Source organism: Equus przewalskii, chromosome 15, assembly GCF_037783145.1.
Source record: "Equus przewalskii isolate Varuska chromosome 15, EquPr2, whole genome shotgun sequence".
NCBI classification, from domain to species: Eukaryota; Metazoa; Chordata; class Mammalia; order Perissodactyla; family Equidae; genus Equus; species Equus przewalskii.
In genome coordinates, this window is record NC_091845.1 from 57715279 (window position 1) to 57740833 (window position 25555).

Sequence of the window (25555 nt, forward strand, 5' to 3'; positions counted from 1 at the left end):
ATATTTCTTATCTTTTGGAAAAAATACTGGATATAAACATATTTCACTGACACATTGTTACTAATTAAAAACCTCATTCATGCTTTCTAAAGGCATATTTTAATCTGTGAAAGATATGAATTATTTTAAAAAGAACATGTTGTATTTCTGTTTATATTAACTTAATCCCTTTAACATAGGTGCGATCGACAATCAGTGACTTTGCTGTGTTTCTCACAATAGTAATAATGGTTGCAATTGACTACCTTGTAGGAGTTCCATCTCCTAAACTTCATGTTCCTGAAAAATTCGAGGTAAGGGTAAAAACACTTGGCTGTTTGTTACTTGGGTATACTAAACTAAAGTGAGAAACTTCCTCCTAAGTAGTTTTTTTAAGATATGCGTAGTCTCTGAAGATCTGATGCTTTGAAAGGAAAAGTTAATACATCAATTTTTCACATACATAAAAATGACAAGATGAAAAGAGACAAGTGAACCTTTTTGGGAAATAAGCAAGAAGGTATCAAAGCTAGTCCATCAGGCAGAGTAAAAATATCCATGGTGAGGAGTTGGCAGTCGTTTAAAAAAATTTGACCCTGCTCTCATAACAAGTTCATGATCTACTTTCCAGGCAAAAGAAACATTTTTATTCTTTTCTAAAGAAATAACCAAACTTGAATTTATAAGAGTAGCAAGGAGATCTAGTTAAATTTCTAGAAGGATAGCATATCTGACAGTAATTGGAAAGCTCCATGTAGCATTTTCCACCAGGATCAGGAAAGAGTCAAATGTGTTCTTCCACAAGAAAAATGAGCATCCATGAACCCTTTGCTTTTATTAGCAAACTATGGTTCTTTTTTATACAGTATATCATATGCATAATATAGCATCCATTAATTCTTTTCCCTCATAAGTTGGAGGTCATAGCTTTTGAATAGTTTCTGGAATTTTCTTATAGTTAAGTATTGATGTCACTGCTTATATTTACATTTAGCAAATTATGTGACTTCTTTTAGAAGCAGAAGTTTTAAAAGGGATTACAAATAAGGAATATATTGAAGATAATTTTAGTCTGTTTTATCTTTCATTAGGATAAAAAAAAATAACATTGTTTTTAAAACCAGTGGTCTCCAGAGTAGAGTGCATGTGTGGAAAATGACCCACCAAATTATTTAGAAGGTCTATTTATATTTTTATCTAAAATTAAGAACAATTAAGCTTTCTAATATTTACTATATGAATTGTGCTATATGTTGAACCATTAGTAACATAACACACAAATCACTATAGAGCCATTGGGTTTATATACTCAATTTTATTTTTATAATTTTTTAAATTATTTTGCTGCTCAAAGTATATAATTAAAAAGATTTGGAGACTTTCTTTAAAAGCATAGATATTGAGCCTCTGCAGATTTTAGGCCATTAAGAGATGACTATATGAAAGTCATTCTGTTTTTACTAAGTCTTACAAATAAGTGAAACTGTAAACTAATATTGATTCAAAGTGTTGATATAATTTCCTATAATCCTGGCCCCAGTTCCTTATTCTGGTTCTTAAATACATCCTTGTTACTCATTTATTGATTTAGCTTTCAAGAAGCAAACTGATTTCAAGGGGCATAAAATACACTTGGGGAAACAAATCAGAGAACACTTGCTGTGTGCATTGTATAAGTAAAATATTGCTTATCCCTATGCAGTATGAAGCAGTTTAATGTACATTAGTGTGGGAAAATTGGAATACCTGAATTTGAAAATATTAAATTTTCCTTTTGCATTGACACATGTTTTCATGGAGAAAAAACAGGCTTAATTGAAGTCTAGGTAATGAAAACGTATGTTTAAATTTCAATATTCTCCGAGAATACTAAACTCTCTTATGATTTTTTATGGTTTTTTGCTGTAAAACAAATTTTATGTTACAGTATTGAAATGTATTAGTATCTGATAAAGTGCCAGATTTCTGTCAGTAGATGATTTGTCCTGAGGCCCAATTCTGATTTAGTACTGACCTGGCCAAGGTCACTATTCTTGGAGGGTCTCTAAAGCAGTTTAGTTTAGGAGTTGATCTAGTGAGTAGATTGATTTCACTTTATATGAAGAAGATAGGAATATGTTGAAATGACACTCTGCTTCCCTTATCTATTCCTGTATAACAAACCTTCTCAAACATAATGCTTTTAAACAACAACCCTTTATTTGTTCATAAGTCTTTGGCAGTTGGGACTAGGCTTAGCTGGGTAGTGGCCTCGTCTCTTGTTTTGGGATCTTTCATGTGGCTGCAGTCATATGTTGCCACGATGAGGGCAATGTGGCCTCATTCACATGTCTGGTACCTCGGTTCAGATGGCTGAAACGGCTAGGGTAGTTGCCTCCCATCCCTCTCTCACCACCTTGTGTCTCATCCTCAAGAAAGCTTATCCAGGCTTGCTTAACAGCTTATCTCAGGATTCCAAGAGGGTTAAAGAAGAAGCTGCAAGGGCTCTTGAGGTCGAGTCAGAAATCACACGGTGTCACTTTGGCCCTCATTCTGTTGGTTACAGTAAACCGTAGGTTCAAGGAGAGGAGACTCTACCTCAAATGGAGAGTGGCTACATCACCTGGACTAGGGACCTCCATCTAGGGATGGGAAGAATTCCTGTGGCTATCTTTGCAAATAATTCACCATACATCCTAAGATTTATTCCAGTTCTTTCTGATTGATCCCTTGGCATTTCTTGGAATAGACACAGTCTATGCTGTGGAAATTTTGTGCAGTAGGAGAAGGAAACTTTTTTTCTTTTTTTTTTATGTTTGATTTTGTAACAGCCTACTGATCCAAATAGAGGCTGGATCATAAGCCCATTGGGAGAAAATCCTTGGTGGACCTTATTAATAGCTGCTATTCCAGCTCTGCTTTGTACCATTCTCATCTTTATGGATCAACAAATTACAGCTGTAATCATAAACAGAAAGGAGCACAAATTGAAGGTAATTTTTAAATTTTGTCTCAAGTATTATAATTTCTTCAGGAGTTTGAGGAGTTTTCATAATGACTAGAACGTTAAAAGATGTAACGTGAAAGCTAATTTCCTCTCTCTTTATAAGTAGTATAGAATTTTAAACTAAAAGAACGATTTAGACTTATAAATATTGGTGTTCATTTCCCTTTTCAGAAAGGAGCTGGCTATCACCTTGATTTGCTCATGGTTGGTGTTATGTTGGGAGTTTGCTCTGTCATGGGACTTCCATGGTTTGTGGCTGCAACAGTGTTGTCAATAAGTCATGTCAACAGCTTAAAAGTTGAATCTGAATGTTCTGCTCCAGGGGAACAACCTAAGTTTTTGGGAATTCGTGAACAGCGGGTTACAGGGCTAATGATTTTTATTCTAATGGGCCTCTCTGTGTTCATGACTTCAATACTAAAGGTAAAATCTGTTTATTGCAATGTTTTAAAATCTTCTTTACTATAAAATTTATACTTGGCTGTATGAAAATAAAACATTAAAATATCTAAAGTCAGTTTCATTTTCTAGAATTTGCTTGGAAAATAATATTTTGGTATGATTTTCAGTATAGTGGCCATTTTAGTGTTAGATGTATCATTTAAAAAAAAAGAATAATAGTAAAGACTATAGAGTTTTGGAAGGAGTTAATTCGTAGCTTAGTTATGGTCTAAAAGAAGAATATACCCAGAGGATTTTATAGGCATATTAGAGGAAGTAATATTGAAAGATGGATGAAAACTTAGTTAACTAAAATGTAGAAGTAACATTGCTATTAATTAAATCAGTGCATTCTTCCTGATAAACTAAATGAAACACAAAGTAGTAGCACTCATTAGAAAAACAAATACGGCTAATATTATAAATGAAGCATGTAAGAAATTATCTTTTATGTTAAACATCTTTTAGTCAGTCTGATTTTTACTATACACATCCTATTGAAACTAGTGATTTACAAAAACTCACAGTGACCATAAGTTTTCTATTCATCATGAAAGAGCTTTCTTTTTTTTTTTCCTTGATGTTTTGCTTATTTTGTTGTAAAGAAAATTGTGAAGAGTTGTATACCATTTATAAATTAGGTTACAAACTTGGGGTGTTTATGTGTGCATGTGTGTGTTATGTATTAAGTAAGAAAATTATAGTTAAATACTAGAATTCTTTGGCCTCTTTGTGGATTTTCTAGAAGCCAGGTATTCACCAAATATCTGTTGAGTACTTACCTGTGCACTGGGGAAACAATAATAAATAGGATACATTATTATCTACTTTTAAGAACTTGCAGTCTAGTTGGTGAAGCAGGTAGGTGAGTGGGCAGTTCCCACGTAGTGCTGAGTGTGCTGGAAGAAGCGCTTGCGGCAACGGAGGACTACTGAGTGCGGTCGCACAGGGCTGCCCTCCCTACTGAGGAAGACAGTTGCCCTTTAAATTTTGTGAATAGTTTTAAAATTTTTAAAGTATTAACTGCATATAAGCGGAAAAATTGAAGTAGAATATCAAGAAAGCTCTAAATTGAGAAGTTAGTCTCCATATTTTCCCTCAGTTTCCAAAGGCAGCTCTCCAGAGGTAAACTCTTTTGACTTTGTTTTTTAAGTTATTTTGGTGGTTATCACCATTATGATTTTAAATACTTTTGTAATTTTTTCACTTTATTATCTTTAAGCTGAATCTCTTTATCTAAGAGTGATTCTCTAAGTCTGGTCTGAGGACCTCCACATCCTCCCCTTTCCAATTACATAACTGTGTGAGGCTGGATTTTCTGCATGTGCCTCAGCCAGAACAACACTGAGCAGATTGAAATGCAGATGCAGATAGGAGAATTCAGTTGTCTTCTGTTAAGCCACCCACTAAAGAGATTTACAGAAATACAAAACAAATCCTACTCTTCTCACTTTATTTTTTTTGAAATTATAGTTTTTCATAAAAAATACATTCTTTATATTAACTTGTAATGGATTTATTATTATTTTTAAATGAATTAAATAAAGTTTTTCTTTTAATTTCTAATATGGTGAATATCTATTTATATCTTATCTATATATATCCATATCAATACATATCAATACATATCGATATATGTAATCAACGTAAGCAAAAGTATTTGGAGGGAGGGTCCTCAGTACTTTTTAAGAGTGTAAAGGGGTCCAGACCCAGAAAGTTTGAGAGCGAGTGACCTAAGATTATGTCTTTCACGAGATTAAGCATGCTTAAGTGCTCACCTTCCCAACTCTTCCTTCCATCACCTGCCTTTTGTTGGCTATGTTTTTAGTTTTATTATTGTAGAGGTTACCAACATTTACATTCTGTGCTGTAATTACAATTAAATCTTCTATGCTTTTTCTGTAAGTTAAATTATAAAAACATAAACCTGCTGGGAACACGTAAACCATATTATGATGATATAAACATTCGTGAAGGACTAAGCAGTGATATGGGCCTGCATGGAGGCAGAAACATACCCTATTTCAATAAGCTCCTTCTGCTTGAAAAAAACAGCCCAAATCTCAAGACCCAATAAGTTTTCTTAATATCTATTAACTTCCCTTACTTAAAAAAAGAATTGTACATACACGTTCCACTTTTTCTTGTATTTCTTTTTTGTATAGGTAGGGGAATTCCTTGAGTAATTTTTTCATATGCAGTAACATGGGTGGTCAACTTTCAGAGATCTTGCATGTTTCAAAATTGCCCTCACATTTCATTGATAGTTGGATATACATTTCAAGGTTCAAAATTATTATTTTTTGAGTTGTAAAGTCATTGTTTCCTAGAGATCAGTGGTCTTAACAAGAAATCTGATCCCAATTTGGTTTTTGTAACTTCGGAGGCATTTTTTTTCTTTTCTAGAAGCTACCAAAGTTTCCTTTTACTCTTCTTTCTGTTCTGAAATTTCACTAGGATATTTAGGTAGGTAGGTAGGTAGATAGATAGATAGGTAGGTAGGGACTTTTCATTTACCCTGCTTGTCTCCCTGTGGGTCATTTTACTCTGGAAACTTGTGCCTTCAACTGTGAGAATTTTCTTCTATTGTTTATTTTCTCTTCTGTTGTCTCTGTTAGATATTTCTTCAGTTCCAGTTAGACAGATATTAGATCCTCTGGATATGTTCTCACATTCCTGTCCTCTACTCTAATTAATAAAGAAAATTTCCTCCATTTTTCTTACTGATCTCTTTAGTCTTAGCAAAATCATTATTACAAAATTCTTTTTAATTATTTTAATAATGATATTTTTAATTTCCAGAAGCTTTTTTCATTCTGATTATTCCTTTTCTTAGCATTCTGAAGTTGCTTTCTGGATAAAATATTTTCTTGAAATTCCCTGAGGCTATTGATGAGATTTTTTTTTTTTAAAGATTGGCACCTGAGCTAACAACTGTTGCCAATCTTCTTCTTCTTTCTTTTTTTCCTGCTTTATCTTCCCACACCCCCCCGTACATAGTTGTATATCTCAGTTGCAGGTCCCTCCAGTTGTGGGATGTGGGACGCCGCCTCAATGTGGCCTGACGAGTGGTGCCATGTCCACGGCCAGGATCCGAACCCTGGGCCGCCGCAGTGGAGCGTACGAACTTAACCACTCGGCCACAGAGCCAGCCCCTATTGATGAGATTTTTAACATCTTTTTCCCTTCCTGAATTATTTTTTTTTCCCAGGGTCCTTAGGAAGGACATACTAGATTGTTTAGTAGAGAGTGGATGTGGTTTTTCTCTGTAGCTCTTAGATCTTTTTCCTTTATAAGCCTCTCCCTTAGGTCAGAGTGCTGCTTGTGGTTTTGAGTAAATGGATGGGGCCTGTTAATAGCTTTCCTGTAGCATGCTTAGGCATGAGCTAGGTGGGCACTTTCAGATCCCCCTAACTGCCAAAGTATTAAGGGCTTTCTTTTGGGGGTGGAGTTCAATTATTATATTCAGTAAGTGGTACTGTGTAATAGTCACTGTAGGGGTAGTGGTAGTAATAATAATACCTAACGTTTTTAGAGTGATTGGTATGTTCCACGTGCTTTTCTGAGTATTTCATGTGTTCGAAAGCCTTTACTCTTCCTGGCAATCTGATATGGAAACCAAAGCACAGAGAGGGTAAGGCTCAAGAGGAGGTTAACTGGGTTTTTGAACCAAGTAGTCTGATTGTAGTGCCCTTGCTCTTGACCACTGGACATACAGTGGTTTTTAGGAAGGAATATGTAGAAGAGATACAATTTTTCAAAGAGGTTATTGTTCACTATTATTTTTCTTATTTACAGAAAAGTTAGGTCTCATCACTGAAGGATCTTTTCATTCTGTCTCCATAGGTATTCACTGACTGTTTTTGTGTATTTATTACTGTGAAATTGTTTTTGTAGCATGGTTTCTAACCGTGGTCATTTTACTTGCAGTTTATTCCAATGCCTGTTCTGTATGGTGTTTTCCTTTACATGGGAGTTTCCTCATTAAAAGGAATCCAGGCAAGTCTTAAGTATTTATTGGTTTTGTAGAAAAACTTAAAATATTTCAAACTTGCAGAGATTGTTTTTATGATGGTATTGATTTATTCTCAACTCTGACATTTTGGGGACAGGTTAACTATGGGTGACTTCAAATCTATACCTTCTAAGGTTATTGCTTTCTGCACATTTTTCTCTCCCTGAGAATGAGATAAGGAACTGATATGGTCCTTACCTATCTTTAATTGAAGCCAGTGAAAGGCCCTGTAACTATCAATAAAGAGTGGTATAGTAAGAGGGAGGATCAGAAGGATTGGAATGGGGAAAAAGTGCTGTTTGTGACATGTAGAATAGCAATTGCAGTGCTTACAAAGAAAAAATAGGTATTAGTTTTCTATAAAAATGATAATATCTGCCATTTGTATGGTGCAATACAGTTGATGATAAAGCCTAGTACATAAATTATTTTCTGTGATCCTCAAAACAATGTTGGGAAGCAGGAAAGGAAGGAACACTAATTTCATAAATCAGGAAACAGAAATAGAGGGACTTACTGAAGGTTCTGGACAAAATAAGCAATGGAGCCAAGGCCAGTGATTTCACTTTTCTGTTTTGTCTTATTTATCATACTTCCTAGAAAATGACCTGATGACATTTATTAAGATTTATATGAATCCAATCCTAGTGTAAAACATTGAGCTCATAAAGCACAGTTGGCACCACACGATCACCTCCTGTCATGGAAAGCATGTTGTCCAAAGTTGCCAGCTAAGTGGCTGGCAAGACTCCTCAGAGTCTTTATTTTTTCAGCACAGTCCAGGATCTACTCTCTACTGGTCAAGAAATGATTTCATCAACTCACTTGATTTTTTTTTTACAATTTTGTGAGATGTCTTGTTCCCATTTTATACATGAGGAAAGTAAAGCTCAAAAAGATAAAAGAATTTGCTCACAGTTTCTATTTCAATGGATGAAAAATTGATAATTTTTACCTCAAGTTGTTTTCATAGAATTTGTAATGTTAGACTTGGAAAGGAACTTAGAAGCTTATTACTTTGTATTGTATATATTAGAAAACAAATTTAAAGAGATTAAATGACTTACGCGTTTGATTACAGCAGATAAATTTATAGAAATATTTTAATCCCCTAAATTAAAACATTTTAGCTTGAGCTTTCTGATTAAATTAATTGCATTAGTTCAAATGATTTCCTTCATTTTTTTTTTTCTCCTTGGATCTAAATATTCTATACTGAAACATTTTCTTATACTATCAAAACATATCAAGGAAATTATAGTTTAAATCACAAAGTTGATTAGAATTTCTTAAAGTTGAATTATAATTTCTTAAAGTTAAATATAATTTCTTTTCTTGAGTAGCAGAAATGATATTTTTGTTGAAAACTTTGTTTTGTTTTCCATTTGATTCATAGTTTTTTGACCGTATAAAGTTATTTGGGATGCCTGCCAAGCATCAGCCCGATCTGATCTACCTCCGGTATGTGCCTCTCTGGAAGGTGCACATCTTCACAGTCATTCAGCTCACGTGTCTGGTTCTGCTGTGGGTGATAAAAGCTTCAGCTGCAGCAGTAGTTTTTCCTATGATGGTAAGTTTTTTTTCCAGACTTTGTCACTAATTAGTAACATTTTTGTGTTTTCATAGTAATTTTTTTATTAATATTTATAATTGACTTTGAGAAAAGCAATAGCCCATTTTAAGCACATTAGGTGTTTAGAAATATGAATTAGCCCTTTCTAGCTATTAAACCAATCATTTTCAAAACTTGGTTGTCATTTTTTAAATTTTAGTTTTGTTTTTTAGTCCCTCAGCTATGTAGAACGCTGTTTTGTGTTTTTAAACAACTTTAGAATTTAGAACATTTATAGAATAAATAAGATAGCCTAATGTAAAAAGCAAGCAACTGGAACTACATGGTTCTTTAATAGGATATTTCAATGCATCTTTTTCAGAAATTGACAAATCTAGAAGTTAAAAAGTAATAAAGATTATAGGTAATATTAATAAGACAGTATAATTCACTAAATTATCACAGAATGTTGCATCTTTCAAATAGTGAATATTCTTCCTTTTGTAAATACCATGTAAAAATTAATTATGTACATGGCCACAAAGAAATTCTTAAAAAATTAAAAGGCTATAAAAATTATACAGGTAATATTCCCCGATCACAAATAAATTAAATTACAGGTAAATAATTAAAAGTCACTAGAATAATCCGAAACATTTAGACTTTAAATGCTGAAATTATCCCTGGGTAGAAAATTGAGTTAAAAAACCATTGTGGAGGTACTGAAATGGAGAACTTTTTAACAAAGTCTATGGGTTGCAGCTAAAGTTATAATCATAGGAAAATGTATGCCCTTCATTGCCTTTATTATTCAAAAAGACTTAAAAGCAACCAAGTTTTTTATTTGTAAAGATAACTAATGGATAAACTCTTCCCAAGCTTGAGTAAAGAAGAGAATGAGTGAAATCTACAAGACTAAGAAAGAAACCTAGCCACAGCTGTGGAAGAGATTCTATAGGCTTTATGAAAATATTGCATGAATCTATAGTAGTAAATTTGAACATCTATAGCAGAGGTCAACAAACTTTTTTCCTTAAAGGATCAGTTAGTAAATATTTTAGGCTTTGTAGGCCATGAGAATTTTATATAGGCACTTACATAACAAGAGAGAAATTTCCACAGTTGCTTATTGGTGAAATTCAAAAGTAATTTTATAGTGTTTTAAAATGAAAGACTACTAATGAGAAGAATAGAATTCTTTTTCATTTGGGATAATATTTCACTTAATTGGGGTTCAAAGTTACTGTTCCCCATCATCAAATCAATTCCAGATGTTCATATATAAAAACTATTCTTGAATCACAGGCCATACAAAACAGGTGGCATACCAGATTTAACCCAAAGCCTGTTGTCTACCTACCCCTCATCTAAATAAATGCCTTATTTCTATACTGTACGTACGTTTCCAGAAGTGACCCAAAGAGAAGGTATAAGACCTATGCATATGTATAACCCCATTGCATAGAAGAGACTGGAAAAATGTTTAAAGATCTGCTCCTGGAGTACCAGGCCCAGATGGGTTAACAGCTGAATTTTAAAGAACAGTTAATTCCAGTACTCCTTTAATTATTCTAGACCAAAGGAAAATATGAAAACTGCATTTTTTTCTCATGAAACACTAGCAAGATCTTCATATCAAACCCCAATAAAGTTGAATGAAAGAACTATAGTGCTTCCTCACCTACTAATATAAATGCAAAATCTTAAGGAATTAACAAATATATTTTTAGTGTTTCTATAAGTAATATATCATGGTTACATACTAATTCAGCATCAAAAATTATGAACATAATCACAGATACACTTTTTATAAAATTCAGTCATTGTGAATAAAAATTTGTAAATGAGTTTTCATATAATAAAGTTTACTGTTACTACTGTTATTTTATATTGAATTGAAGGTTCTGTAATATAAAGTAAGAATAATATAATTGGTATAAAGAGGAGATAACATTATTTGTCGATAATGTGATTGTATACCTGTTAACCCAAATGACTCAAACAAAGAAGACTAAAAGCCCTAATAGAATTAATAAGAATTTTGTTAGGTGGCTGGATACAAGAGAACATGAGGATTAAGGTATAGGCTCTGTCTTAGTAGTAATGTTAAAAATGGAAATGGAAAAAAATCGTATTTACAGTAGTGACCAAAAACTATAAAATACTGAAGAAAAAATTCAAAAGGAAAAGAACTTAACATTTATTAGTACTTAGGGCTGCTATAACAAAATACCACCAACTCGTTGGCTTAAAGCGGCAGAAATTTTTTCTCTCACAATTCTAGAGGCTACAGATCAGAAATCAAGGTGTAGACGGGGTCATGCTCCCTCTTAAACCTGTGGGGAATCCTTTCTTGTCTCTTCCTAGCTTCTGGTGGTTTGCTGACTATCTTTGGCAATCCTTGGCTTGCAACTGCTGAACTCCAGTCTGCCTTCGTTTGTCACATGGTGTTCTCCCTGTGAGTCACTCTGTCTTCACATGACCATTTTATGAGGACACCAGACATAGCGTGTTAGGAGCCCACCCTACTCTAGTATGACCTTGTCTTAATTAATTACATCTGCAGCAACCCTATTTCCAAATAAGATCATATTCTGAGGTACTAGGGGTTAGGACTTAAATATATCTTTCTTGGGGGACACAAATCAACCCATAACAATATTGAAAGGCATGAAATTAAGACCTGAACAAATAGAAGGATATACCTTATGCTTTGTTTTGCAGACTTAGTATTATAAAAATATCACTTCCAAGTAGAAATTTTACTAGAGTTTTATTTGTGTCTGTGTTTGGAGGGAGGAGGTTGGTGTCAGTATGAACTGGATAATTTTAAAGCTTATAGAGAAAAATAAATGCCCGAGTCCCAACAACGTGGAGGGTAGAAATGTTCTATATGTTTTTTTGGGTGTGGGTTACATCAGTATTTACATTTGTCAAAAGCATCAATCTGTACACTTGCTGTTTTTGTATTTTGTTATATATAAATTATATGTTAATGAAAAAATAAAGATATAATAAATACCAGAGAATATCAAAACAAAGATAATTATAATTAAGAATTCCTGCCTGGGTCTGGAAGTGAGGGACTTGACTGTTCCTGTGCTGATACCATACTATTTTAATAACAAAATATTTAAAAATTGGTGTCAAGTACATGTAGCTAACACAATCTGTAATTGGGATAGGAATAGATAAATAGATCAGAAAATAGATTGAGTCCAGAGATTTATCAGAATATATGCGAATTTACCACTTAAATACCATAAGCAGATTATTTCATTAAAGGTGGTAATTCATTTAAGTGGGAAAGTTTAATATATAGTGTTAGAAGATTTAACTCTATACTGCTTGCTAATTAAGGTTGCTCTCCCTAACTGATACCGTATTCAGAAGGAAATCATAAATGAAGTTAGGATTTAAATGTTAAAATAAATTGTAGTAGAAAATTTAGAGGAATGTTCATGTAATCCAGCGATTGAGGGTAACTTTTCAAAGAAGATAGGGAAAACCCAACTGTAAAAGAAAGATATATTTGACTACATGATGATTAAATGTTTTCTATGTCCATAGACAGTAAAATCAGATTGTGAATTTGGAGAAAGTATTTGTAACATACAAGGCAGATAAGTATTTCTATCCAAACTCCCCAGAACTCTTTATGAATTCATGAGCAAAAGTCATAACAACCAATTGAAAAGCAGGCAAAGGATAGGAAGTAATAAGTAACAGAAGAGGAAATCCAAACGGCCAGTGAACATTTGAAAACATCTTCAACCTTAGCAGTTAAAGAAAAGCAAATTAAAGTAATAATATGTCTTTTTCAGAAATATGATTGGAAAGTTAAAACCTAATAGGTTCTCTAATGCATTATGTCAGATTTTTAAAGTTCTATCTACTTCTATAATGTGTATAATCCAAAATCATTATAAAAATTAATAATCTTGTTTTACTCAGCATGCTTAATCTGCCTTATAATTTTATTCAGAGTGTAAGGGATTTATATAGGGAAAGATTGAAAATGCCATTTCCTTTATGTCTTTTCTTTGAGCAGAAAGTTCAAAAAAGATAAATAGGTGTCTCAGTTTGTTTGAAATAAGGTGGTGGGGAAATCATTTTAAAATAAAATATGTGAAGTATTTTTTTGTTATTTATGCTTTAATAAATAGTCTTTCTCTCTTCAAGTGATATAATTTACATCTTTTTAGATGTTACTTAAATATTCTCTCCCCCACTTTCTTAAGGTTCTTGCATTGGTCTTTGTACGCAAACTCATGGACCTCTGTTTCACAAAGAGAGAACTTAGTTGGCTTGATGATCTCATGCCAGAGAGTAAGAAAAAGAAAGAAGATGACAAAAAGAAAAAAGAAAAAGAGGTAAAATGACAGAGTTTTAAATATACACCATTCACTTGTTGTTTTAATATTTTGTACCAAGTAGTAGGCACTATTACTGTCACTTTACAGGCATGAAGGCCTTTAATTCTCCTAAGAATCTTATTATTATAAAGTGTAAGTACTTTTATTATCCCCAACTTACAAATAAAGAAACTGAGGCAGAGAGAGGTTAGTAGGTAACTTGTTCCAAACACAGGCTCTTACCCATTTTTACCAACTTGCCTCCCCATAGCCCTGACACAAAAACACTTTTTAAAAATTACATGTCGTGTGTACTTAGTCAACAGTTAGAAGAGTTTAGCAGTATTAAAACATAGGTAATACGAAATAATTCTACATCATAGTCTACCATCTAATTTAACCTTAAATATATAAATACATTTAAATTTTAACAGTATTTTAATAATCTGGCATACATGATGACAACAAGGATTTTAAGTATCTTTTGACAAAAAGTATAATAAAGCTTTAATCTTTATATGTAGTATTATTACCATTAGTTGATTTGTATACTAAGATTTACATTAATACTAGATTCTGAATTTGATTTTTTTTTGTTTTGTTTTTTTTGTAACCAGCTCAATGCTATTACTTAGTAGAAAGGAAAAGTAGGCATTATGTATGTAGCATAGATGATTTTGTTGATTTTAGGCCTCACTCCATTTTCCCATTCAGAACACTGTTTGAAAATCAAAGATAAGAAGAAAGATACACATTTTTAAATGTTGTAGTCCGTTTAAATAGAGATCTTAAAATTACTGGAGTTTTTTCCTAATTTTTGAGAAAAAGCAACATAATTTATACCTTTGCAGGCAAATGTGTTTAAGGCCTGCTGGCATTTTTTCATGGTTTAGATTGATTATTCAGGACTGATTTAAGGCAGAATTACTAGTTTTATGTTTATTCTTCAACAAAAATTATGACTCTTTAATTAGGATACTAGTTGGAATACTAATTTGAATTGAGCCTCCAAAAGTTTTAAAAGATTTTTGTTTTCTCCAAAGGTGTATTATTTATGTACATGGTTATGCGCTTTTGATGATTTTTCAAATAGGATACAGTTTATTTGTAAGACACTTAGGTAAAGCTGCCTGTTTATTACTTCCGTATCAGTTAGAATAAGGTTCGGTTGTATATAACAGAAAACAAAAGTAAAAGTGGCTGAAACACAAGAGTTGATTCTCATGTAAAAGTCTTGAAAGTAAGTGGTCTAGTGTGATGGCTCCTGTGCTGCTTCTCTCCCATCCCCAGCTGACACTTTCCATCCTCAGAATCGCCTCATGGGTCAAAATGCCTGCTGAACTTGAGCTATCATGTGAGCATTAGAGACAGCAGGAAGGAGGAGGGCATGGGGGAGAGAAAGCAAAATGGGTTTTACCCTGTTGTCCTGTTTTAAGGAGTCTTTCCAGAAATGTCACCCAATACGTTCTGCTTGCATCACATGGCACACTTGAGTTGCTGGGAAATTTAGGTTTTAGTTTTTCATCTTTTTTTTTTTTGAAGCTGGGCACTTTGCCACTTCCAAATAGTGGGATTTCTGTTAGTAAGAAAGAGGAGTATGATGCTGTCTCAGTCTCTGTTTTACTGCCCTGTGTCTCCCTTCAACGCCCCCAAGTTATTATGATATCATAATTTTGGTTCCTGTCTTGTATCTAAGTTGCTCTTAACCTGGGGTGACTCTTCTCCTTAGGGAACATATTTCAACGTCTGAGACATTTTTGAGTGTCAAAACTGGAGGGGCTGCTACTAGCATCTAATGGGTAGAGGCCTAGGATGCTGCTAAACATCCTACATACACAGGATTGCCTCCTACAACAAAGAATTGTTTGACCCTAAATGTCAGTATTACTGAGATTGAGAAACCTTGGCTTATCTAAATGAAGTTTTACTTATATTCTGTTGTAATGAGAACCGTGAGATTTCACAAAGTTTTATTTTTCATTATATACTTACATCATAATTGATAATAGGATTTATGTAGCTAAATTGGCTTTATAATAGTATTAATGATTAACTTACAGAAATGAAAGTTATAATCATTTAAAATTAATCTTTACAAGTGGTTATTTTCGTTTTGTACTACAGGTATGTGTTCATAATAGTAAAATGAATTTTTCAGTCATAGCAGATATGTTATATTTATTGCCAGTTTGGGTTTCTAATTCTTTAAGATATTGTATATTAATTGGTCCTCCTGGAAATACTCTGGGAAAAGTAATCTCTGCACATATGTGTTCTATAGGAAGCTGAACGAATGCTGCAAGCTGATGACGATACTGTGCACCTTCCATTTGAAGGGGGTAGTCTCTTGCAAATTCCAGTTAAGGCCCTAAAATATAGGTGAGATAAAACTTTATTTTGTAAAATGTATTCTATGTACATGTCAAGTGCATGAATAAACCATGTAATGCTTCTTTAAAGTAGTGATATCTATTTTTAAAACGATGACAAAAACTGCATCTGGCACATCAACTAAAGGAGGGCTTCATGCAGCATGAAAAGGAAGTCCCTCGATTCTTCCCCACCCAGGTTATAGGCAGGAGTGAAGACAAAGCTGCACTTGGACCAGAGCCTTAAACTGACTTCCATGCCAAGCAGACAAGATGTAATTGTCTTTCATCACTCTGTCTGTTTTAGTGAAGTTTAAAATCAGTACACGAGTCTCATCATATTCCCTTTCTCACAGTAGTACAGCTTTTTCCTTTCTGCCATTCATTACCGCTGGAGTCAGTGTGTGGTGGAAAATAAGCATTTATAATCCATATTTTGATAACCTTCTAATATGTCACTATGTTTAGAGGCCCTGGAACTCTCTCAGTTTCTAGAGGGGCCATTTGACCTTTGGCAGTAAGGGCTTATCTTATGGAAAAATTATTGTTTCGTATAGTTTATCATGTATGATTTTGGTGATTATTTTTTAAATTTAAGAACTAAAGATAGAGATTGGGAAATGTAAACTTTTTTGTAGTTTTAAAAGATTAAAAACGTTTTTATGCACAGATCTGATTCCTATTTCTCTACGTTTATTCCACTTCTGATTAGCTTTTATGTTAGAAAAATCAGTTTTAGAATGTGTATATGTTCCTTCCCTGACCAGTTAATGAAAAGTGTTTGTTGATATTTAACTAGCTTGCTTCAATCTTTTTCATTTTTAACCTTTATAGTTGTTACAGAGGTCACATTTGGACTTGTACATGTTGATTAGTTTTGATAAATAAATTCATCAAGTAATTTTCCTCTGCTTTTTACTTCTAATTTTCATCATTGGTGTTATTCTGTGTCACATTTCATGATTTTCCTTCAAATCTTTTATACTTTAAATTGAATGTCAATTATCGACATCTTAATATAGCCAACTACAGTGTGCTGCTTCACTAGATTCTGTAAATGTTTGTTAAATGAATTAATAGATTAACTTTGTTAGTTGTACTTGTAAAAAGAGAATAGGAACTGCCATGATGGTTATTGGTGACTCTCACCAATTTATTGAGATTATTTGCCACTTAATTTCCACAGGTCCTGTGTTACCACTTTCTCAGTGTGATTGCACATGGACCTCGACAAAATTAAGTGGAGGCTATACTTAGACTGTTTGATATTTATCAAAAAGAATGGATGTCTGTATATTTACTTTTTTCTTTTAAGTGATGATTACATGAGCTATGGTTAATGCTGCTGTGCTTAAAATTTAAACATCAAGAGTGCCAGGAATTGGCTGACCTGTTTTGTAGAATTTTAAATCTTAAGTAGCTTTGGATTACTTGTCATGAAAATCAAATGAGATAATATGTGACAGCATTTGGAAACTGTAAAGCTGTATAAATATGAAAATAATTTATTTAATGTAGACAAATTTTTTCCCATCTAGTTTTATTTTGGGGAAAAACAACTCTTTCTTCAGAAAAGGTCTTAATTTCTACTAATGGGAAAGTTCTGAGAGGAGGACATTTAGAAGCTAGAAAGGGCTTCAAGAATATTTCTCTTCAGTTTTTTGAAGTTGGCAGCCAAGCAAACCTTTACTCCGGGTGGGCAGAGCTTCAAGTTGCGTGGCTCTGCCATTGTGAATTTGGGCATTCAAAATTTGTGTACTTGGAAAAAGTTGACTTAGTGAAGCAGCCGTTCCTGTCGACTCGCCAGTGACCATGTCACACTTCTCTACTATCTTAAATTTTAAAAGACCTTTAGATGTAAAGTATGAACAAAGCTAGCACTTTCTAAATAACTGCTATTTGGTCATTTATAACCTAGCTGCCATCACATTGTTAATTTAACATCTAATTTGACGTTTGTATTTGTCGCTTGTTTGCATGAAATGTTTTTCTTCTAATGAAGGAAAAGAACTTGCAAATAGATTTCTGTTAACTTGGTAGTACTTTCATATTACTTGTGACTGACAACCTTAAGCCCAAAATTATTTATGGATATCATCATTATTGGATTTGGGGTCTAGAAATAATTTTTGCAGTATTTCATAGACACATGGAATGGTTACATTTGTCCCTTATAATGAAAAGATAGTATTTGTTCTTTTTATTTTGATTTTGATGAATTTGATATAGTAACAGTTCAACACTGAAAATGTGAATGCCAGCTAAAAGTGGTATTTATCAACATGTGTTTGTTGTTTGTTGAAATATTTTCAGAGTTCTATTTTCGATTTTGAAGTGTCATCTTTCACAGCATTCTTTCTGATGATTTTTAAAAGTTATAAAAGACAAGATTTTTTAAAAAAAATAATGATAATTTTAATTTTTCCTTACATACTTTGGATATTTATTTGATGAGACTGAAATTTGTGCCAATTATAAAAATATTTTCTAGTTGACTTAAGGCTGTATTTTTTTTATATTTATGAGCATACTAATATATTCTTTTATGTTATTTCAATAGTGTACTTATAGCCAAGATGATCATCTTTGGGCATCATTGTCAATTTAATGAATCTTACTCCTAAGTTTTTATTGTAAAGAAAGATGTAATTCCTCCATGAGACCTTTGAGGGGGTCACAGAGCTCTAAAATTCTAATATCTTGCTAGACCTTGGTTTAAGTGCATGGCAGAGTATTCTCAATTTAAGTTGATGAAAGCAAATATTGTATAGATAATGACAACATTAATGCTTTTGCAAGTACTGAATACTAACCAAAAAGTGTATTTGTTCTTCAGTGTTGATCCCTCAGTTGTTAACATATCAGATGAAATGGCCAAAACTGCACAGTGGAAGGCACTTTCCATGAATACTGAGAATGCCAAAGTAACCAGATCTAACACGAGGTAGCTGTAACTATTTATGCATTTTCTAACTATAGCTACTTTTCAATTTACTATGGATAGCTATTCAATAAAACCATTAAATTTAACTCAATTTACGTAATTTATATTCTCCTTACTTAACAAAACCACCCTTCTTTTCTTCCTCTTTTCCTTCCTTCTTCCTTTCATCCATCCATCTATTCATCATTTTACTGCATACTGGAATCAGATATAGGTATTGATTGTTTTGTTATTTTTTAATTTGTAGTTGGCCTATTTCAAAAAAGAATTTGAGCTATTTTATTATAAAAATGAATATATATATATATATATGTATGGCAGTATGGAATAAATAGATAAAAAATCAGAAACCATACAAAGAAAGATAATTACTAGGGATTAACTAAATACTATAATTGAACACTCTCTCCATCATGCTTTCTGGTGGTCCAAGAAAAAAGAAAAAGATAATTGTTGTCTTTTTGTTTTGTTTTGTTTTAGCCTACCATTTCTTCAGGTGAGGTAAATGTTTTCCTAGAAGATATTGGAAGAAATTTAATCTATGGATATAAAGGCCATTGAGTTTTGTAATGGGCCGTGTGTTACATAACTATTTCATAACTCTTTCCTTATGTTTCTCGTTATGTGACTCTTTTTTCTTTCCTTTGCCCTTCTTTCAAGGCCTGAACATCAGGGGTTCTAGTTTGATAATCATTAGTACTTTGATCCCTTAGGTCTCTGGAGAAATGAGCTATTATCCTAGAGGGTACTCAGTCACTCATAGTCAAGAAATAATAATTTTGTGTACACTTTGTGCCAGACACTATGTTGGGTGTCAGTGTATTATGCTTGGGCATCAGATCAGAACTTTTCCAGGCAAGCAGTCACATAGCTATTTCTGTTAGTTATTGTCTTTCTGGCCACTATCTTTTGATAATAATCGATTAGGTTTTTGTCATTCTTCCTCTACCTCCTTCTAGAACCTTGCTACTTAATCTCGGTCATCATTTTTTTTTTGTTTTTCTGTCATTTCTTGAGTTCTAACTCTGTAAGCTGGACTGTTTCCTTTCTTCACTTCTAACTTTGATCTCAAAAATTTTTAAGTTAAACTTTTGTCATTTTGGGTTATTCCGTGCAGCGAGAATTTCACTAGATACTCTATTTACTCTTAGTAATTTTTCACACCTTGTCAGCACTTCTGGGCCAGATTGTTAGTATAGTTATGATAAATATAAAGACCTTACAGTAATATTACTATGTCTTTTATACTTACGCCTTTCATTCAGTTTGCTCTTCAATTCAAAATCACATGGGAAGAAAGGGAAGGTTTGGGTTGTGTTTAAAAGAAAAATGTTTGGAGGACCTGCTTTCAGTTTTTTCTGGAGTAGGCAGCAAACTTTAGTGTGTTTTTATACTTTCAAAAATTGTTTCCAAAAGCCAGCTATTCATATGTTAGAATTAATCAATTAAATCCTTATATGTGGAATCGTCATATTTGATAGTAACTTGAAAATATAGAACGCGTGTTTTGATCTTAGATTTGTGAAACAAAAGTTTATAAATCTGTTACATTTTACAGAAAATTATTTGATGCTTATCTGTATTAACACTGATTATTTTTTAAATAGATTTATCAATGAAATAAATGTCAAATTCTACAACAGTTCTTATTTAAAGTAAAACTAATAAATCAAATATAGTCAATATGCTGACCAGTTTTAAGGAGCTTCCTCTTCAGTTGTAAGAAAAACATAAATTTCAGTGGCAAACATATCCATTAAAAAAAAAAAAACAGAACTTTTAATACTTACCTTTCCGATTAAGTTTACTGATAATGAAAAGAGAGTAGTAAAATAACAATAGCAAATCATATGTTTATAGTACTAATAGTCATCTCAAAAGGCTTATTATGGATACTAATTGTTGGCCATGTTTAGAATGTAATATTTGTCCTTTTCAAAATCATTTATTCTCATTCTTTGTTTTAAATAGCCCCGAAAAACCTGTGAGTGGGAAAATAAATTTTGAAGATGAACCAACAAAGAAATACATGGATGCTGAAACTTCGTTGTAGAATTGAACTAAGAGGAATTATATATATAGACATACAGATATATATATATATATATAATATGTGCATTTCATGTCACTATATGTAACAATATTGTGTGTCATGCTATTTATGCATGACAACTGGGTTTTTTGAAGTAGTGTCTGAAGTTTGTTAGGAGCACCATAGAGACTGTATATAATGAAATGGTCTCTTAGAAGTAAGGTACATGGTACTTACAATTCAGATATTTATTCTGTTGGAAGAATTTTTTCTGTTCTCTAGTAGAAAGTTGTGGGGAAATGTATTCAATCTACTTTAAATCTGTTTGTTCATCAGTGGCAATTCATACCAACTTTATGTGATGTGTACTTTGTCCCTAGATTTATAATTCTTGCTTGAGTTACTAAAAATTTTCACATATTATTTCATTCCTTAATGCTTTATAGGAAGAACAGAGAGTTTTTATGCCAGTGCTGTGGGACAAATGGTAACATGTCATGGCTTTTCTGTGTGTGCGTTTCATTTATGTAGCTGTCCATTATGTTTCACATGCAATGGAAATTTTTTGACTATAGAGGTAGAACTTTCTAGATAAGAACTATAATTTTGACCTTTATGTTTAAAAAATTTATATCTTAAAACCTTCACATCTGGGTTTCCATTCTGATAGGCAAGTAAAATCGCAGGTGAATTTATAATTTAACCCCTCTATTAGTCATAACTTGATGAATTTTAGAAGCTATAAAATGCCAATTTACAATAGTTAAATTTTATTGCCTTTGTGGAAATTTTTTCTGAATCCTAATAATTTATTAGAGCCCAGAATGCCCACTCTGTTCTCTGCCTTTGCTGTCTTTTACTTAAAATGTGTTTGGTTTGTATCAGGTTCAAGTTCTTGGTTATTTTTCTATTATAAATACTGTGGTTAAATAATCAAGAGTCAGAATTCTCTTAAATGGCTTTGTGATCAGTATTACTTCATTCTATTAAGAATTACCTTTCATTTTCTATTTACGTTGTTATTCTATTGTATAGATAATATTTAATAGATTGTTATCCGTGATTTCATTTTAAAATATTTTATTTATTTCAATTGATATGTTGCTTAAATATTATATAAACATTTGAAAAGGTAGCAAATATAGAGTAAATTGGTAATGTAAATAGTTGGTGCTCACTTGCATTTATGGTTTATTATAATACTGAAAGTAGTTGACATATTTTACATCTTTGATATAAAGCACTGCCATATTTGTATTTTAAAAGGAATTTAGACATTTTATGTGTAGCTCAGATTGATGGCATTCTTTCTATTTTGTATTAGTGTTGGTTATTTAGTTTTTGCTTTTCTGAGCTTTTTTAACTTCTAACAAATTTTTTTAGTCATCTTTTATATACTCTTAGCTCCACATGAAATAAATAAATGTTGTTCTTGTTAAGCCTGTAGGACTGGATGAATGGGGTTGTGAAGCTGATTTGGCAAGAGGATAGTTTATAAAAACCAAATGAGTATTGAGAAGCCACAGAAATAACGAAAGTAGTGACATGAATATTAAAATGAAAATTTTAATGAAATTCTAATGCTTTCTTTAATCATTTATAATTGCATTCCAAAAATATGAAGAATTGATCTTACAGAGGATCATGAGGAATGCCAAAAGCTGATATTTTAGCAATTCTGAAGTGTTTCTAATCCATACTCTCTACTTAATAACTAATGTATTTTCCCCATCTGAGGCCATATTGTCAGATTCTAGTTAAAATAATGGATTCAACTTATGCCTCAGATGGAAGTTTGGAGATGTAGCTACTTTTCTTTAGAAAATAGAGCCGGCGTCGTTTGGTACTGCCTAAAAAAAGAGAGAGACTCTCCAGGCAGTTGATAATATATTACCCACGGTGCTTGTTATTGTTTATGAGCTTCCATTGAAGTGAGTCCTTTTTATTCATAGCAGCACAATCATTTCCAAAGACCCCAGTGTTTGCTGCTATATTTTGTAAACTCACCTGATGTACCTGAACAAAAGGATTTCCTCACATCATTTCCTTGTGTCTGGACATCATAGGGTTAACAAATATGCTTATTTTACAGGAAATTATTTTAAAATTTAAACTGAAAACTACCTGCGATCATAGTGTTTCTGTGATTTTATTTTAATTATGTATAGTAATTGTCCAGTGCCAGAAAAAACATGACTTGCAAAATACTTTGCACTCAAAATGTTTCTAATTGTTGGTGGTTTCTGCTTTTTTTTGACTACTTGACTTACAAAGTGATCTGATATGACTACTCTATTGAAGAGCGAAGGTAACTCATGTTTAAGTAATTAACGGCTTGTTTTACGTGATTATGATATTTTTCCACTATTTTTGAAAAACAACAATCATGGATAGCATTCATTGCAAGACAGTGAAAAATATAACTTACTACATATATTGATTTTTAAATGTTGCCTTAAACAGGTATCAATGAGCAGTAGTAATCGCTATGTATTGATTTACCTCAAGGTGCAAAATAATGAAACCTGTACATATTCCTTTTACCAAATAAATTCATATAAACAGCCCTGCACTTTCTTAGATGCCTTGGTTTCCAGGATGGAGCTTAGCGCTACTGAATACCCTGGCCACAGAGCCATCTCAGGATATTCTTCTTTCCACCCTATTTTATTTATTTATAGATGTCTGTATACAAAGACTATAATAAATCCTGATGTTGACCATCTGAAATTTACTTTCTTATGAATGCTATTTCACTCTAAAATAGCAGCTTTTGAGAAAACAATGAACTAACTTCCTTATGATAAAAGGATGATTCTGTATTTTCTCTCATAACATTAGGTATGCTGAAGTGAAGCACACAATCTTTCTAATGGGTACGTTTGTGTGTGTGTGTGTGTGTGTTTGTGTGAGTGATGTTATCCGTTTTAAATCTCTTCAGTTTGAAAAGCTGTGGCGTATCAATGTTCACATTTGCCAAGTCTTCTGTAAAATGTGTAGGACAGAATTTTTTGTGTGCTAATGCGTATATTTATAAAACAGATTTCTCTACCAGTCAAAATTACTAACTTTTGTTTTCTCCATCCAAAAAACATTTCTGTTTCTTCCACATACTTAAAGTTTATGTATGTATATAGTAGCTTTCTAACTTTTTCCTTTCACAAAGACAGGTTCAAAATTTTGTAAAAAGAAAAATGATTTCTGAAACTGAGGTATGACCGCAGAGCTTGCTGTTTTTCAAGGACTATATCATGTACCTCAGTTCTGTAAATGTGCTCACCAGTGTAACATGTGAATCTTGTTTGAAAGTGCTCAGATTTCGGATGTGGAAGCCATTGATATAACATTGTAATTCAAAAATGTTTAAATTAAATAATTTAATGTTTTAAATTTATTTATGTAGATCACTTCCTTGTTATTGTATGCAGTACAAATATGTGAAATGTCTTTTGATTTAGTCCAACAATTATTTATTTTTTGCAAAGTAAACTTAAAGACTTTAAGGACATTGAAATTTTAAAATAGTGTTCAAAATTCATAATTTGGCAATTTTAATGTAAAGTTTGTTCCTTTCTAACTTTTCAAAAGGTAATATAAGTGTCAATAATAAGAAAACATATAGTTGGAAATAGAATCATTTAAAGATCATTTTTAAAATTTAGTTTAATAAGCACGTACGGACATCTACTAGTTGACTTAGAGTAATTGTTACACATTGTTTTTTTAATTAGATTTTTGTGCATTGATTTATTTTTGTGTTGTGGCTTTTCTTTTGTTGCTTTAGTATTAAAAGTTTTTGGTTTTTTTGTTTTGTAGGGGGGGTTTATCTTCCATTGTTTACTGTGTTTAAGTAGAAGTTGAATTTTATTGTTCATTTATATAATATTTGATAGCTTGGTATAATTTCACAGTACAGTTCTAATTTTTATGACTTTTATAGTTACAATGATATTTTCTTTTGTAATAAAATCCAAAGTAAATTGAACATTTAAAACCTAGAACTGATATTTTTCATTTATATGAAGTACAAGTCTCTAGCAAGTCTATAATGTGAATGATCCTGCCTTTCAAATTTGTTTCATAATTGTTAGAAGAAAACTATTTTTTTGGAGATGTTATTGAAGTCGAAAGAGCAATAAAAGTCTACTGAATTAGTTGTTGGAAATTGTCTTTAATTTGGTTATTCGAAGATCTGCTCATCCTTCTCATGGGGAGGGCGTAGGAAATGAAGGACAATAAGTGATTTCTGCTTCCTAATGTTTGTATGCTTCAAGAAGAAGGAGACCGGAAAGAGGAAACAGTGAGAAAAGAGGAAACAAAATAGCATGTGTTTTAGAATGACTTTTTGATAGTTAAGAAGTGTTGAAATTAAAGCCCTTTAAGATAAGCTTGTCTTCCCTATTCAAGATACGTCTATTTAGAATAGAAGTTTGCAGGGATATGTAAGAACCCACATCACTTTACATGATGTGTAATGAGCATGTTAATACTGAACACTCCCAGACTCAAGCCTGGTTTTTCTTTCTGTTTTTTTAATGGATAATTTTATTATGAATTTTTTTTTTTTATAATTTGACAAATGACAAATCTTGGTTTGTTTTTCATTTGGCATGTATGTAACACCCTCCTGTGTTTTCTGCACTGAAAAGCTTCTGCTGGCCCACCGTGAATATGATAACGTTTGGGAGTGAGATGGCAAAGGGTGCTTATGGATTTGGAAATTTATTCTGAAAGTTTTGCTTACATTTATTTTAGGAAAAAAATATTTTTGCAAATTTATTATCCCCATCTACGGAACTTTGAGAATTTTTTTAGGAGGGGGGAAGGAAGAAAAGAAATAGTGTTTCTCACTCAGTTTTGTTTGATCTTGCTCATTAAGGCA

General features: G+C 32.4%; 1 protein-coding gene across 12 annotated transcripts in view; it reads left to right on the plus strand.

Moving 5' to 3' along the window:
- The window catches only part of SLC4A7 (solute carrier family 4 member 7), a 105441-nt gene extending 80603 nt beyond the window's left edge, over positions 1–24838 (plus strand). For 6 of the 12 annotated variants that reach the window (XM_070577405.1, XM_070577404.1, XM_070577402.1 and 3 more), the window contains 9 exons: positions 180–293; positions 2790–2951; positions 3137–3388; positions 7337–7405; positions 8818–8991; positions 13215–13346; positions 15610–15707; positions 18534–18641; positions 20613–24838. In XM_070577405.1, the coding sequence (XP_070433506.1) occupies positions 180–293; positions 2790–2951; positions 3137–3388; positions 7337–7405; positions 8818–8991; positions 13215–13346; positions 15610–15707; positions 18534–18641; positions 20613–20694 (1191 nt within the window). In that variant the 3' untranslated portion in view covers positions 20695–24838. The remainder of the gene's footprint in view (positions 1–179; positions 294–2789; positions 2952–3136; positions 3389–7336; positions 7406–8817; positions 8992–13214; positions 13347–15609; positions 15708–18533; positions 18642–20612) is intronic. The other 6 variants (XM_070577408.1, XM_070577401.1, XM_070577407.1 and 3 more) reach the window with 2 other exon arrangements.
- Positions 24839–25555: the final 717 nt, after the last annotated feature.